At 39.7% G+C, this 15,804-nt stretch overlaps 1 protein-coding gene across 2 annotated transcripts in view; it reads left to right on the forward strand.

Moving 5' to 3' along the window:
- The window catches only part of LOC137341081 (thrombospondin type-1 domain-containing protein 7A-like), a 368,227-nt gene extending 353,063 nt beyond the window's left edge, over window positions 1-15,164 (forward strand). For both annotated transcript variants that reach the window (XM_068003999.1, XM_068003992.1), the window contains 3 exons: window positions 6-219; window positions 10,493-10,580; window positions 12,534-15,164. In XM_068003999.1, the coding sequence (XP_067860100.1) occupies window positions 6-219; window positions 10,493-10,580; window positions 12,534-12,618 (387 nt within the window). In that variant the 3' untranslated portion in view covers window positions 12,619-15,164. The remainder of the gene's footprint in view (window positions 1-5; window positions 220-10,492; window positions 10,581-12,533) is intronic.
- The last annotated feature ends 640 nt before the right edge of the window (window positions 15,165-15,804 follow it).

Genomic DNA, 15,804 nt, shown 5'->3' on the forward strand with positions numbered 1-15,804 from the left:
TCTAGTCTGCAGTGTGCGCCTGTGAAGAAGGTTACACAGAGGTGGTGACATCTGACAATTTACTGGATCAGTGTACCATGATTCCAGTGTTAGAGATCCCCTCAGTGGAGGAAAAAAAAGCAGATGTGAAGACAAGCCGAGCTATCAACCCAACCCAAACATCTGACAACAAACAAGGGCATTCAGGACGGACATGGTTCTTACAGCCCTTTGGAGCAGGTCAGATAAAAAGTCAGGCTCAAAAGCCTCAGGCCTCCATTTATTTAAATAAATCTTTAAATCTATGGCTTACATGTGAGTTTTATATTTTTCTGACCAAAAAGAAACATTTGCTAAACACTTAGGACAATTCAGAGTAAAAAAGTAAATGTGACTCAAACATTGCTAATGTGATTCAAAGTCACTTTGGTAGGTGATTAAAAAAAAATGTTTTGTTTTCAGCATGGTATTTTCAAAAGTTGCTAATAAGCATTTTGTTTAGTGAGACAACTGTGCAAATTGAATTGAAAGGTAGAAATGCTATGGAATTATAAAACTGTTAAATTATCTGTTGGAAACTGCTGAGTTTTGAATAGGAACATTCTTGAAGCTCTCCTAACATTAATGCTTACAACTACATTTCTTCATGCTGCTACTAACCCTAAGATGAATATTTTCTCTTTATTGTGGAATACTAAACTCTTGGCATTGAGAACATTATCTCTACATCCCTCCTTGAAATAATTTCCCATATATTAGAGCCAATGGTTATTACTAACATAATAAGAGTGTGACAGCAGTTTACAAGAACTGACTGCCAGAGTTAATGAAGCAGTTAAATAAAAAGAGTAAACTGCAAATGCTGGAAATCTGAAATAGAAACATAAAATGCTGGAAATGCACAACAGGTTAATCAGCATCTGTAAAATGAAAAGACAAGTTAACTTATCAGCTATGCACCTCTAATCAGTTCTAACAAAGAATCCACACCCAAAGAGTTTTTGTATGGAAACACTTGCTGCATAGAAACTAATATTGACTGACAAAAGCTCTGTGAGTAATTGATGAACAAAACTGACGGTCTAATACTGCAGACTGTCAGCACAAAGAATATCAGGAATGTGAATACAAGCGTAGAGGCTTAAAAGCCAACAGTAAATAGTTGTTTTTAATGTACTCGAGTGCTGGGGTAGAACATGTGCTGAGTAAGCACTGACAAAATCAGCTGCATCAAGAGAATAGTTTTGGACCAGTGAATGCTTTCACAGAAAAGCAGGCAGCATTGACTTAACCGGTTCGTTATTCACACGCATGGTTTTTTAAATGCCCAATTTAATTCCCTTCTTGTTAGTTCAGGATATTAGGCAACAATCTGTGCAAATCTCTGCATATTAATAATTATCGCTCCTATTTCTATAGAAATTTTTTTTTAGCATAGGGTGTAATTTAAGCCTTTAAATATCATGACAATTTGAACTTACTGGAAGGTCTACACTGATGACAGAATGCCAATAGGATTGTATAAAATGCTGCAGTGTATTGTTGTGTGTGTGTGTTTGTTGTATAAACAAGTATCTACAGCTACTAACTGGATCATCTTCTTTTGGATGTATACTCCTGGCTGTGTAGCTGTTACTATCTTTTAATTATCAATTCATATCCCAAATACTAACTGTGGATACTTGGATTGCGGATTGAACTAGAGAAAGTTAAGCTGAACGTTTTTTTTCTTACCTACACACTGTGTACAGGAGATATCCAAATCGAATAGAACCAGGTAGTTAGTGGATTAGCCAATCTACAGAAAACTGTTCTATGTGTGTTTGCCAGTTAAGCTATTTGATATTTTTGTTTTCTTCCCCTCTCATCTAAAAACACTGACCCATGGTGAAGTGTGGTTCCATGGTGCCAACCTCTCTTTCACACCTTTCCCAAATAACTTCCTGTGTGAGTCTAGACATTGGAGTGTGGGCAGGCTATTTAACTGCAGTAGGTCTCACACATAACTGATCTTATTTTCACATGGAGGAGGAAGATGACCTTTGCTACAATTAATGAACAGAAGAAATCTTCCACCCTGATGAGCAGAAACCGACACCTTACCCAGTATCTTTGTGGATAAATACACAGGGGCTAATTTTAACTTTGGGCGATGATGTAAAATTGCCAATATCGAATTAGCTGCCCATTTTACATCATGCTCAATTTACCTTTCCATTGAAGTCAGTGGAAAGCAAAATTGGGCTGTATGTATTACAGGTGGCCAATTCGATATCGCCCATTTTACACCATTCTCCCAAAGTTAAAATGGGGTAATACTATGTTGTGCAAACCAGAAATGTCCCAGTTTCGACCCTTGATCAGTGCCAAGTTAGCTGATCTCAGCTGGGTTGGCAATGGGAGCACTGCATCTGGCCTCTGTGTCTCTGGGCTAAGGTCAGATATATCTAAAGTCAACTGTACGACCCTTCTGACTTGCTGCTATTCAATTTAACATACCACCAAAATAAAAATACAGATGCCAACAATGCCAGATAAATACATTTAATTCTTTTTTCCTTTATCGCCACTCTTCTCCCCTCCAGTAGGTGTCAACTCCTTTCTGAGGTGCCACCACACAGACTCACAAACGGCCACTATTAACGTGTGAGCCTTGCCTGTGAGTGTTAACAGATTTGCAAACAAGGAGGGAGGGGAGGGGCATCGCAGCAGAGCCTGATCCTACCCTGACCTGAAGTTCACACGTATGCGTTTCAGACAGAGGTTGTTAGATCGCAATCCAGAGCAGGAACTCTGGCTGACTTTCCCTGCCCTAAGCCGATAATGCTGAAACCAGTCGTAGTGCCCTACCACTTCTCCAGCTGAAGTCAGCAAACTCTAATAGCACAGAACGGGGATTGGACATGGGGTCCTCTTGGTCTGTATAACTCAACTACTCATTGGATAAGCAATAAGAGCCATTGAAGAACCTGTGACAAATACATTTTAAAAATCAGATTTACCTTGCCACTGCTTCAAATATCAACCATATTTTTTAGCATACATGTTTGGACATTGTCAATCAGCAGCCAGTTTGTATCTTCCAACACACCCAGTCTCCCATTTCATAATTAAAACTTTCATTTGCTGCAGTTAAAAAATCATAGCATGAAAGTCCTGAAGTCAGAAGGGGAAAAAAATTAGATAAGGGCAATTTTTGGGCATAGGTAGTGTGATGTGCTATTACCCCGCGCCCAATGGCCCCTGCGCAGGCAGGACGCAAGTTTCAACCCACCCAAGGACTTACCTGCAATCAGTGTTCCTTTCCAGGCCTTGCATATGGAATCAATGCAATTTGCACTTTCCACCACCAGGGGGGCTCAATCTCTTAAAGGGAGGATGTTTCTTAGAAATCTCTGAAAGGAGCTGGTACCTGTTATTTGCTGAAAATAACAGTCTACTGTTTGCACAGAGTCTGAACGGAGATGAGACATCGCACGCGTAAAACAAAGATGCAGGTCGCATCCCTATGTTTACACACTGATGAGTTACGTTAAAACATTGAATAAGGATTGCACACTACTAAATCCCACATCCTCCAATCTGCCGATCTGAATTGGTACCAGGCCTGCGAGAGTGCATGCACCAAGGTTCTCTGCTGATGAGATCTTGGTGCAAGACTTGGACAGAAGGAGGGACATCCTATATCCGCGGGGGGAGGGGAGGAGGAAAGAGGCACTACAGACATATATCCAAAAGGCAGTGGGAGGCAGCGGGGGATGAAGTCAATGCCAGGCGCACAGCATCATGAACATGGATGCAGTACAGGAAGAAGATCAATGCTTTGACATGAGTGGTCAAGGTGAGTGAGGTCAACTGTCAAGTGGGGTCTCATACCAACTGCGCCAAGCACTACACCCCCCATCACCCACATACCAACTCTTTGCATCAGTACTCAAATCCTCCAACCAGATGCTTCCTCTCACCCTTACGCATTATCACTGTTTCAAGCCGCCCACCCACAATTCACAGGTCACACACACTGGCAGCTATTCAACCATGACAGGCACATCACCCAGACACACGTCCCGTTTTCTTGCAGGAGAAGGTGGCGCATATCAGGAGGCAGCAAGTGGCAGTGGCATTTAGCCCCTTGAGCCTGTTCCGCCATTCAATAAGGTCATGGTGCACCGGTGACCTAACCCAACTTAGCCCCATATCCCTTAATACCCTTGGTTCACAGAAATCTATCAATCTCAGATTTAACATTCACAAGTGAGCTAGTATCAACTGCCGTCTGCAGAAGAGCGTTCCAAACGTCTCCCACCCTTTGCGTGTAGAAGCATTTCCTAACTTCACTCCTGCACGTCCTGGCTCTAAATGTTAGGCTATGTCCCTGCGTCCTAGTATTCCAGTCTAGGAGATCTCCAAAAACAGTTACAAATGTCTCGGCAGCCAGAAGCAATAATCCAGCCACTAACCTGTAAATCCTGCATGGTCCTTTTAAATAGCACCGGTGGGGGTCCTCCAGGCACTCCACGACACCTTCAGATGGTCGGGGTTAAGACTATGCGTAGAGTTGAGCGTTATGTCCCAAAATGGTGTCTATCATTTTAAATCAGCAATTGAAGCCATTTTCTCCCTACTTTACATGATTCCAGCATTCGTTATCTGCGCCTGCACTAACTCTTATAGCAAGATGGCGTCCGGCGCACGTCACGCAGGAAACATGCGTGCGCATCCAAGACACTACCTTGGATGTCAGAGAGGCCGTGTTGCGCCGAAACACGCCCAATTTAGCGCCCATTATCTTTCAAATTGTAATGTCTACATGAGAGAGTCTTCTCCAAAGACTATTTTGTGTGGATTGTAGATTTTTCGGCACACATTTCATTACTTATAGGGAATGACCTGATTTTGGAGGATTTTTTTAACATAGTAAAATATAAAATTGGTTTGTTTCCCACAGTGCAGACACTTAGACTCTATTCTAGGAACATAGGAACAGGAGTAGGCCATTCAGCCCTCGTGCCTGCTCCGCCATTTGATAAGATCATGGCTGATCTGTGATCTAACTCCATATACCTGCCTTTGGCCCATATCCCTTAATACCTTTGCTTGCCAAAAAGCTATCTATCTCAGATTTAAATTTAGCAATTGAGCTAGTATCAATTGCTGTTTGCGGAAGAGAGTTCCAAACTTCTACAACCCTTTGTGTGTAGAATGTTTTCTAATCTCACTCCTGAAAGGTCTGGCTCTAATTTTTAGACTGTGCCCCCTACTCCTAAAATCCCCAACCAGCGGAAATAGTTTCTCTCTATCCTCCCTATCTGTTCCCCTTAATATCTTATAAACTTCGATCAGATCACCCCTTAACTTTCGAAACTCCAGAGAATACAACCCCAATTTGTGTAATCTCTCCTCGTAACTTAACCCTTGAAGTCCGGGTATCATTCTAGTAAACCTACGCTGCACTCCCTCCAAGGCCAATATGTCCTTCCGAAGGTGCGGTGCCCAGAACTGCTCACAGCACTCCAGGTGCGGTCTAACCAGGGTTTTGTATAGCTGCAGCATAACTTCTGCCCCCTTGTACTCTAGTCCTCTAGATATAAAGGCCAACATTTCATTAGCCTTCTTGATTATTTTCTGCACCTGTTCATGACACTTCAATGATCTATGTACCTGAACCCCTAGGTCCCTTTAGACATCCACTGTTTTTAACTTTTTACCATTTAGAAAGTACCCTGTTCTATCCTTTTTTGATCCAAAGTGGATGACCTCACATGTGTCTGCATTGAATTCCATTTGCCACAGTTTTGCCCATTCACCTAATATATCAATATCGCTTTGTAATTTTATGTTTCCATCTACACTGCTTACAATGCCACCAATCTTTGTGTCATCGGCAAAATTAGATATGAGACCTTCTATGCCTTCATCTAAGTCGTTAATAAATATTGTGAATAATTGAGGCCCCAAGACAGATCCCTGCAGGATTCCACTAGTCACATCCTGCCAATGTGAGTATTTACCCATTATCCCTACTCTCTTGTCGCCTTTCGCTCAGCCAATTTCCTAACCAAGTCTGTACTTCTCCCTCGATTCCATGGGCTTCTAACTTAGTTAACAGTCTCTTATGCGGGACCTTATCAAATGCCTTCTGGAAGTCCATATAAATAACATCCATTGACATTCCCCTGTCCACTACTTTAGTCACCTCTTCAAAAAATTCAATCAGGTTTGTCAGGCACGACCTACCTTTCACAAATCCATGCTGGCTCTCTCTGATTAACTGAAAATTCTCAAGGTGTTCAGTCACCCTATCTTTAATTATAGACTCCAGCATTTTCCCCACAACAGATGTTAGGCTAACTGGTCTATAATTCCCCGGTTTCCCTTAAAAAGCGGAGTGACATGTGCAATTTTCCAATCTAGAGGGACAGTTCCTGAATCTAGAGAACTTTGAAAGATTATAGTTAGGGCATCTGCAATGTGCTCACCTACTTCCTTTAAAACCCTGGGATGGAAACCATCTGGTCCTGGGGATTTGTCACTCTTTAGTGCTATTATTTTCATCATTACTGTTGCTTTACTTATGTTAATTTTATCGAGTCCCTGTCCCCGATTCAATATTAGTTTTCTTGGAATTTCCGGCATGCTATACTCTTTTTCTACTGTAAGTACTGACGCAAAGTAATTGTTCAACATGTCCGCCATTTCCCCATTGTCAATGACAATATCCCCACTTTCAGTTTTTAAGGGGCCAACACTGCTCCTGACCACCCTCTTTCCTAATATAACTATAAAAGTTCTTCTTATTGTTTTTGATATCCCTTGCAAGTTTCTTTTCATACTCTCTTACTAACTGTTTTGTGACCCTTTGTTGATCTTTGTATCTTTCCCATTCACCAGGATCTGTGCCATTTTTTGCCTTTTTGTATGCCCTTTCCTTATATCTTATACTGTCCCTTTCCTCTTTCGTTGTCCATGGCTGTTTTTTATGGCAAGTAGGGTTCTTGCCTCTCAGGGGTATAAACTGGTTCTGTATCTCGTTAAATGTTTCTTTAAACATTTCCCACTGATGATCAGTCGTTTTACCCATTAACAGATTTGCCCAGTTTACTGTGGACAGTGTCTGTCTCATCCCATTGAAGTCGGCCTTACCCAAGTCTAGAATCTTATCAGCTGATTCACTTTTTTCCCTTTCAAACACTACATTGAACTTGATCATGTATGAACGCTATTGGATAGATGTTCACGCACAGATAAGCCGTTAACTAAATCTGGTTCATTACTCATTACTAAATCTAGTGTGACTTGCCCCCTTGTTGCCTCCAGGACATACTGCTGTAGAAAACTATCCCGGACACACACAAGAAATTCACTGCCTTTCTGACAGTTGCTAGTCTGCTTTTCCCAATCTATGTGAAGGTTAAAGTCCCCCATTAAGACCACTATGCCTTTGTTACACGCTTGTCTAATCTCTGCATTTATACAATTCTAGTACAGAGGAACAGTAAAGGTTCCTTAACCTCCAATACAAGATTATAAGCCGTGGTTTATACAGTTCACCAGAAACCCTTCCTCCTTTTCCCCTGCCACAAAGCCATGGAAAGTGAAACGTTTCCACAAACTCATTGTAATTCATTGTGAGCTACTATAGTCTCTTCACTATGATCTTTTTCCCATACACCATAATGCCTTGCATAAGCCACCATAACTGTTTGAACTAGCCTGCACCAGTCAGTCACTGTAATTGTCACTAACACCTCATAGAATCATAGAAAATAGGAGCAAGAGTAGGCCATTTGGCCCTTCTGCGCCATTCAAAATGATCATGGCTGATCGTCTAACTCAGTACTCTGTTCCCGCTTTTTCCCCATATCCCTTGATCCCTTTAGCATTACCCCCCTCACCCCTACCCCTCTCCCCGATCTGCCCCCCTTACCCCTCTCCCCCCTTACTCTTCTCCTTAACTCTCTCCCTCCCTACCTCCCCCTCTCTCCCCCCCCTTACCTCTCCTCTCTCCCCCCCCTTACCTCTCCTTCTCTTCCCCCCCCCCTTACCTCTCCTTCTCTTCCCCCCCCCTTACCTCTCCTTCTCTTCCCCCCCCCTTACCTCTCCTTCTCTTCCCCCCCCCTTACCTCTCCTTCTCTTCCCCCCCCCCTTACCTCTCCTTCTCTTTCCCCCCCCCCTTACCTCTCCTTCTCTTCCCCCCCCCCTTACCTCTCCTTCTCTTCCCCCCCCCCTTACCTCTCCTTCTCTTCCCCCCCCTTACCTCTCCTTCTCTTCCCCCCCCCTTACCTCTCCTTCTCTTCCCCCCCCCCTTACCTCTCCTTCTCTCCACCCCCCCCTTACCTCTCCTTCTCTTCCCCCCCCCTTACCTCTCCTTCTCTTTCCCCCCCCCTTACCTCTCCTTCTCTTCCCCCCCCCCCCACCCCTTACCTCTGGCCTTAGCTAGTCATAGTCTGCTGCCATCTACTTTAATTCACTCCAGATCACTGTGATCTCAGCACTGTGATCACTGCTCTCAATCCGATTGAGATTTCTTAACCAATCTATTACAATTTCACCCCAACTGCCTGCCCATAGTCTACCCTCAGCTGCTGAAGTTTACTCTCTGGTACAACGTGATCACTTCCCTACCCCCAAGTCTGCTGACATCCTTTGTCCAACCCAGCATATAGATTTACCCAATTCTTAATCTGCTGCTGTCTCTGCTCCCAGTTGCCACAGCTCTCTAGGTCACTGCAGTCCATCCTTCAGCTCATCACAATCCATTACACACAGCAGGTTAGCCTATAAAAACATAGGTATTTTTCAGAACAAGAAAAGATGAGCATTAAAATCAGCAAATCTGCCCCTTTTCAATTGATCTTAATCAACCTACCTCCTCAATCCCTTCTCTCTCCTGAAACATCTAGAAGATTGCTACAAATCTTCAGGACTCATGTAATGCTTATCTCTCTGATAGACAAAAACAAAAGATCGCCCAGACTAGATGACTAATTGCCTTCTGTCTCCATTATTGTAAGTCTCTGCACTGAATGAGAGGATGAGGGATCTCTACTGTATTAATTTGGTCATCTGTGCTTAAGTTATCCTCGACTGAATCTGTTATTTATTATTTTAAAAAACTTCAAATTCACATTAGCTTCACCGTTAAACAAAGTACAAAAAAATAGAATGCTATGTCAACTGTTAAATAAAAAAACAACTTCACTTTTGTAACAAGATTACCAGTACAGTATTATTCATTCGGCACTTTATTTTTCAATCGTGAGTGATGATCCTGTGCCATAAAATCAGAAATCAAACTGTTTCTCATGCAATAACCTTTGTACATACTCTAGCCTTTCTTACAATCCTTTGTACTGTGCTACAACCTCTGATGTACTGGAGAACTCATATACATCATATTCTGATACAGATCATAATAAAACATTCAAGAAGAGAGTTACTGTGAAAGTATGTAGATATACAAAGAGACACATACATACAATGACAGATAACTTCTACAGTACAAAAGAAAGCTTTTAATATCGCATTCCTCTTGATCAATTTATTTTTGATTCAATTTTATCTTCTTATAGGTACTTTTCCTGTTACAATCAGCTATGCTTTTGACAAGTACACGTTATTTTTATTTGCATTTTTGTACACAACCAAAAACTATAAGTTGGAATTTTACAAATTCTAATTATGTTTTTGTTATAAGATGTAAAGGAAAACACCGTCTTACACAATCTTATACACGAAAAATAGCTGTGCAAAATATCAAGTAATGTTACCACACTGACCTCTGCTGGAGGAGGAATGAAATGCTACTAAGTTAATGCCAATGAATGGGCATCCTATGAACTTAGTCAGACACCAACTCATTACTCATATATTATATATCTTACAATTTGGTTAATAGGAATGATGGAATAAAGTGGCCATTTGCCCCATTTAAAGGCTATATGGTATTCTGAACATGAAGTGAACATATAAGAAGCTACAATTAATGTCAATATGTGCTATTGATCATATTAATCATATCGTGCTGTATGTACTTTTAGGATTCAGGGTTACTAATTCTAGAATCACAGTATGGAACCTGATTGGAGGTGTGGAAGGGTAGGCTAGATGAACCAATGGTCTTTTCCTGCCCAAAATGTTACTATATTACTTTTTAAAGATAAATTAAGACATCAGCGAATAAATTAAGGGAAAAAATTTACAGAGCTACAGAGAAAGAGCAGGGGAGTGGGACTAATTGGATAGCTCTACCAAAGAGCTGGCACAGGCACGATGGGCTGAATGGCCTCCTTCTGTGCTGTATCATTCTATAATTCTATCAACAGCACAGGATTCAATGTATAGACTAGATTGTTTTGCTAAATATTTGGATATCTCAGCTGCCATATTGAAGTGTTGTAGAAGTATGTCAAAATAAATCTATGATTCTGGGTTACTGCCCACATTCACAGTTTTAGATTACAGCATCTCTATATTTATTGTTAAGAGTTAACAAGGTATCTTTGCTTTATAGATGGGCAGCTGAAAACATGGGTTTATGGTGTGGCAGCAGGAGGTTTTGTCTTAATAATCTTCATTGTCTCTATGATCTATCTAGCCTGGTAAGTTTGTGATGGTGTCCCATGCCATAGAAATATACAGACATAGCCATTAATTATTCTGTAGGGTTTCAGAAGAGTTGAGTGTGAGGACTTTGTATGTGTGCAAACTACTGAACTTTCACATTTTATACAAGATAGTTTCCCTTTGAAAGTATGAATAAAAATGGTATTTAGAGTTGGTTGAAGCCTTTTTGTGGTGTACAACTTTCTTTGTGAATTATGAATCACCTTCAAGCCTGATTAAAAACTAAAGTCTGCAGAGTAAATATTTCAACAGTTATATAATATGAAGCTAGTCTTCAAAAAAAGCCTCAGTTGTGCATGTACTTTATCTATCTATGTAACCATCTATCTATCCACACATACGCATACACCCCATCATTATTGAAACACTTAAATGAATAGTGGAGCTGAGGGTTACTGTCTAATCCTTGCAGAGATCCAGACACCCATTACATCAAACAACATATGTCACCTCAGTCTCCAAATCCTCATTCTGCAGCAGGGCCTGTGGTTAAATTGTATTTAAATCAAAAATTACTTTATAAAGTAGGTCCAAGTGCGTTTATAAGCATGATGAAAGAAATCTTAAGTTTTGCCCAATGCTATCATCATTTTTTTAACCTTTTTCACTTGCATGTGCTAACCACTAATTGACATTTAAGTCTTTAACTGATTTCTGACTGACATTATGGCAGAAAGATTTTATAGTGCCAACCTTAATTTGTCATTGCTTGGACAGGTATCAGTATTATAGTTCCATACAGCTGACTGCCAGTACTGTACACAAGAAGTGACTTACAATTCCAAGCTTCATTTTCTAGTGTAGATTTTCAAAATTTGGTTCACAAGCTCATGGTAAACATAACATGATAAAAATATCCTAAATGCCGAATTCCGAAACACATCAAGCCAAGAATGGTTCTGCTGAAATGAATGTTCTAAATTTTGTGCAGTAAGTATTTTGTCACACTGAACAAGTCCTAGTTCCTTTTAGATCACATTTAGATCTGGTGTGTAAAAAAAGAATGGTTTGCTTTTCTCACACGTCACAGCGCATCAACATGGGAAATGAGACTGTTGTGGAATAGAATGTGTTTACTCTTTGTTTCCGGTGAATATCAACCACTCTCTGGTCAGTTGTTGCCGAAGGTAAGATGGAATTTGGCGTTGGAGCTCCCTCCACACTACCTAAACCACCTGCCTTGACTCCCAACCTCAGAGTTACACCACTTGTGCCTCAGTCTGATACTTCTAGCTTTTATAACCAGAGGTCTTCATTGTTTCTTTGAATAACATTGTCTCCTTAGTGATAGTGATTGAAACAATGCGATAGTTGATTAAACCGATTTTAACAACCAAACCAGTTCATTTTTTTAGCTTATTAAATCAATGTCAATTTAATGCCAAAGCACCAGACGTGATTTCGCCAAACAGATGCCTTCACCAGGACAGGTGTTGATGCTGCTGTTGGACCTTGTTATACTCCAGAACAGCTTGTGAAGATCATGTGTGCTATTTAATTTTCACCCTCCCTCACCTGATGGTGCTGACTCTTCCTGGGGTACAGTTCCACAGGTGAAGATCACACAGTCTGGTGTCTTGACCAATTGACAACTCCTCATCTGTGAGTTTAGACCAGGAGTTTTGGCAGAGTATTTGACCATGGGCCATCACTGCCGAGCCAGATTCTGTCCTCACCCATAGTCCACGAGCATTGACTTGCTGGCAGAGGCCATTGTAGATAACTCTTAACTGTTATTTCCCGCCACTAACTCAGGAGCAACAAGGCCATTTTCAGTATCTCTAACATTGCCCTAGCTGAGATTTGCTAGTCCAGGGATTAAACCTAATACCATGCTGTGTATAATGCCTCTAACATTGTAAAAGCATGTGAAAAGTTATATTTGCATGCCATAAGTAACTTAAGTCTTTGTCCTCTCTTCTTTGTAGCAAAAAACCCAAGAAACCACAGAGAAAACAAAACAACAAGCTGAAACCTTTGACCTTGGCTTATGATGGAGATGCTGACATGTAGTCTCCCTTGATGCTTAAAGAATCTTTCCCAATCTTTCTTCATTAATGTGAGGTTTAAAGTGCAGTACTGTATGTCCTGTCTACAGTTGTTTTGGGAATTCTGGGACAGTTTTTCAGATTCTATAGCACTGTGACATTTTTACAGGAAGAAGGATGGAAAAATATGCCACAAGATGTCATTCTCAGTATAATAAAAGACTTTAAATGATACTGCTGCCTATTTGTAACAAGCTAAGCCTTTGAAATGATGCTAAAGAACTACCCTACTCTGCACCAAAAGCAAATTTTGCTTTTATCTCAATAAGACATTAAGACACAAATTACATTATAATTCAAAAGTAAAGCTGAACTTTGTATTAATTGCCTTTTGTCTAATAATTCTATATCAAACACAAGGATGATGGCCTATGTGAGAAAGTTCTCCTTCCAACTATAACAGGAGTCAACTGGAAAACTGACAACTGCTCACAGACCTGATGCACACTTACCAGAAGAACAGACATGGTGGATTGAGAATTTAAACTACGTACCCCAGACCAGAGCTGTTTCAAAGTGAAAGCTTCCCAATGTTAATGCAAAAATGATGCAAATTTATATTTCCATCAACTGCTTATTGCAGCCGATTGTAGATGCAGCAGCACAGAATAATACATATGTGCTTGGTGACAAGTCAAAGATTAAAGCAAGAAGGACAGCTGAATTGCTAGGCTTCTCATACAGCATGATCCTCAAAAACTGCAAAGTGCGATAGTAAGAAATACAAATCAAAACCATTCATCTGGGAAATTGAACACTAAGGTATTAATAGCCTAAACCTTTTCCTTCTTACCTTTCCATGCATTACTTATGAAACTGTATATGTATTTCCAACAACAAAATAACCAGTTACTCCCGTACCTATTGCTGCTGAAAATACTCATACCTAACTATTAATGTTGCAAACTATGACCTTGTTTATTCCACCTAATGAAATGCTCTCTCTAAATGGCCTGTGGACTATAGCCCACAACACTTGTTAAATATGAGGCACTTCTTTGCACTATATTAGTGCTGCATGATATGCACTTAACCAGTTGTCACCTTAGAAATAGCCTCTTTCTAACTAAAGTGTCTCACCTCAGTAATATAAAATAGATAGTTTGAAAAGGAGCAAACTAATATTGTTTACTCATGGATTGCAACAGTTTTGTACTGTGGCAGAATGAAATCAGAGTATTTCAGTGGGTGTATGTACATACATATGTGTGTGTCTATAGTCACTGCAGCTATTTTGTAAAATGTGTTGGTGGTCAGTATAGTTGCAGTATTTATAGGCATCTAGTTGAATTTTCTGAAATATGTAATTGTTCTGATCTTATGTGCTTATGTTGTGCGAACACTCCACTAGCTATTTTGCTAGTTCAATCTTTTTATACAGTTTTTCTGTTGTTCCTTTTAAAAGGGCAACATGTTTTGGCTACTTTATTATCATTACCAAAATGTGAGAAAGAAAAGAGACTGCAGTTAGCAAACACAAAAATCAGATATCCCAATCAAGTCTAATTAACACAACGAACTTGTAGAAAAATCAATGTTGCCACACAGTTCATTTCGTTCAGGTGAAATTGTTTGAGAAAACTATAAAATATGTGAGGTGAATAAACTTCCATTTATTAAGGCCACATTGCCAGTATTTTATAAGCATTCCTCTTTGTGCGAAATATGTTTATTTTATCCTTCTGATACAAAGTAAACAGGAATTGCTTTTCTGAAGGAAATACTGTCAAAAACTAAGTAATTGAGCAAATTAAAAGTCACGCTGTTCATCATTGATCTAAGTGATGCTACATTTTATTGTCCTCTTAAATGTATTCTTGCATCAACATTCCAGGAAATTATCAACATTTGAGTTAAGCAAACCTGAACTTGCCAAGACACAAAATATTCATTATGGCAGAAATATTTTGTTTTACAGTAATCAGAGTATAATTTTCCTATGAGGCCGTTAAATGGAATTGCTGAGACAAAGCTACTGCAGTTAGATCATGGTATACGGTGTACCTAAGGAACAGAATTAACTTGTTTACAATCTGAAATTCTTTTAAGACATTGGGAGCTTTACTTCTGTTACTAAAACACTGTAAAAGGTAAAAACTAATTGTACGAATGGTCAGTGTGCTGACATCTCTCGCCTTGTTCAAAAGAGCAAGAGAATTGCCAGTGAAGGGATGTCACCACATATGAAACTAAACCCATTACTGTTTCACTTAGCAGTTTACTTGCATGTTTTTGAATGAAGGTAGCAGCTGCCAAAAGAATGTGCTTCTCTTTCATTCCAATGTGTTATTGTTAATTTGTAGATAATATTTCATTTTTTTTATTTTTTAAATTATGTATATTTTCTTTTATTTTAATTAAAGCAATGTTTATGTATAACCTCCAAAATTTTGTGTGGGGAAATAAATCCAAATTTTATTGAGTAATAATTATATTTAAAACAAAGATGTGGCACATGCTCTATAGGAGGTTACTGTTTGATAACATTTATTCTACCTGAAACATTAAATAAAAAATTATCAAGCGTTTTATTGTGTGTTTACATTGATCATTACCAAGCAGGCATATGCAATATTCTATAGCTTTATAGGCGGATTAAGCAAAGGTAGAATCCTTGTCACCAAGCCCTATTTTTCTGCATATTAGAATCTCGCAATGTAACTTCGGTGGAAGTCCCAGAGGACTAGCGTTTACGCCACTTCTCAAGGTTTTCCACCAAAATTGCAGCAGCGATTGGGAGAACCCCCCTGAAGGTCACTGCCATATATTCTCTGTTTATGCTGATAGGATAACAGTCTTCCCCTGATAATTCAAAATTGTTTCTGCACTTTAAAAAAATTCAAATAACCCAGTAATTCAAATTCAACAATGACACAGCAAAGTGGAAATTTAGTGCTTAAAAATTCAAATAATTTGAAAGAAGAGACTTTAAATCAAGACTAGTGGACTGTACTGCTTTACCCAGCTGACCCAAATGTGAGTAATGCCTCAGCAATTTGCACTGCGATTACTTGAGAATATATCATCATCTCGTAACAGTTGAGTAACAATTTCCTCACCAATTACTTGCCCATCTGAAATGGAACACAATTTATCTATTTTCAAAAAGGTTTTTCTTACAAGGAAATATAGATCTCAGAAATAGAAATAG

The sequence above is a fragment of the Heptranchias perlo genome, chromosome 2 (assembly GCF_035084215.1).
Source record: "Heptranchias perlo isolate sHepPer1 chromosome 2, sHepPer1.hap1, whole genome shotgun sequence".
In the NCBI taxonomy this organism is placed as follows: Eukaryota; Metazoa; Chordata; class Chondrichthyes; order Hexanchiformes; family Hexanchidae; genus Heptranchias; species Heptranchias perlo.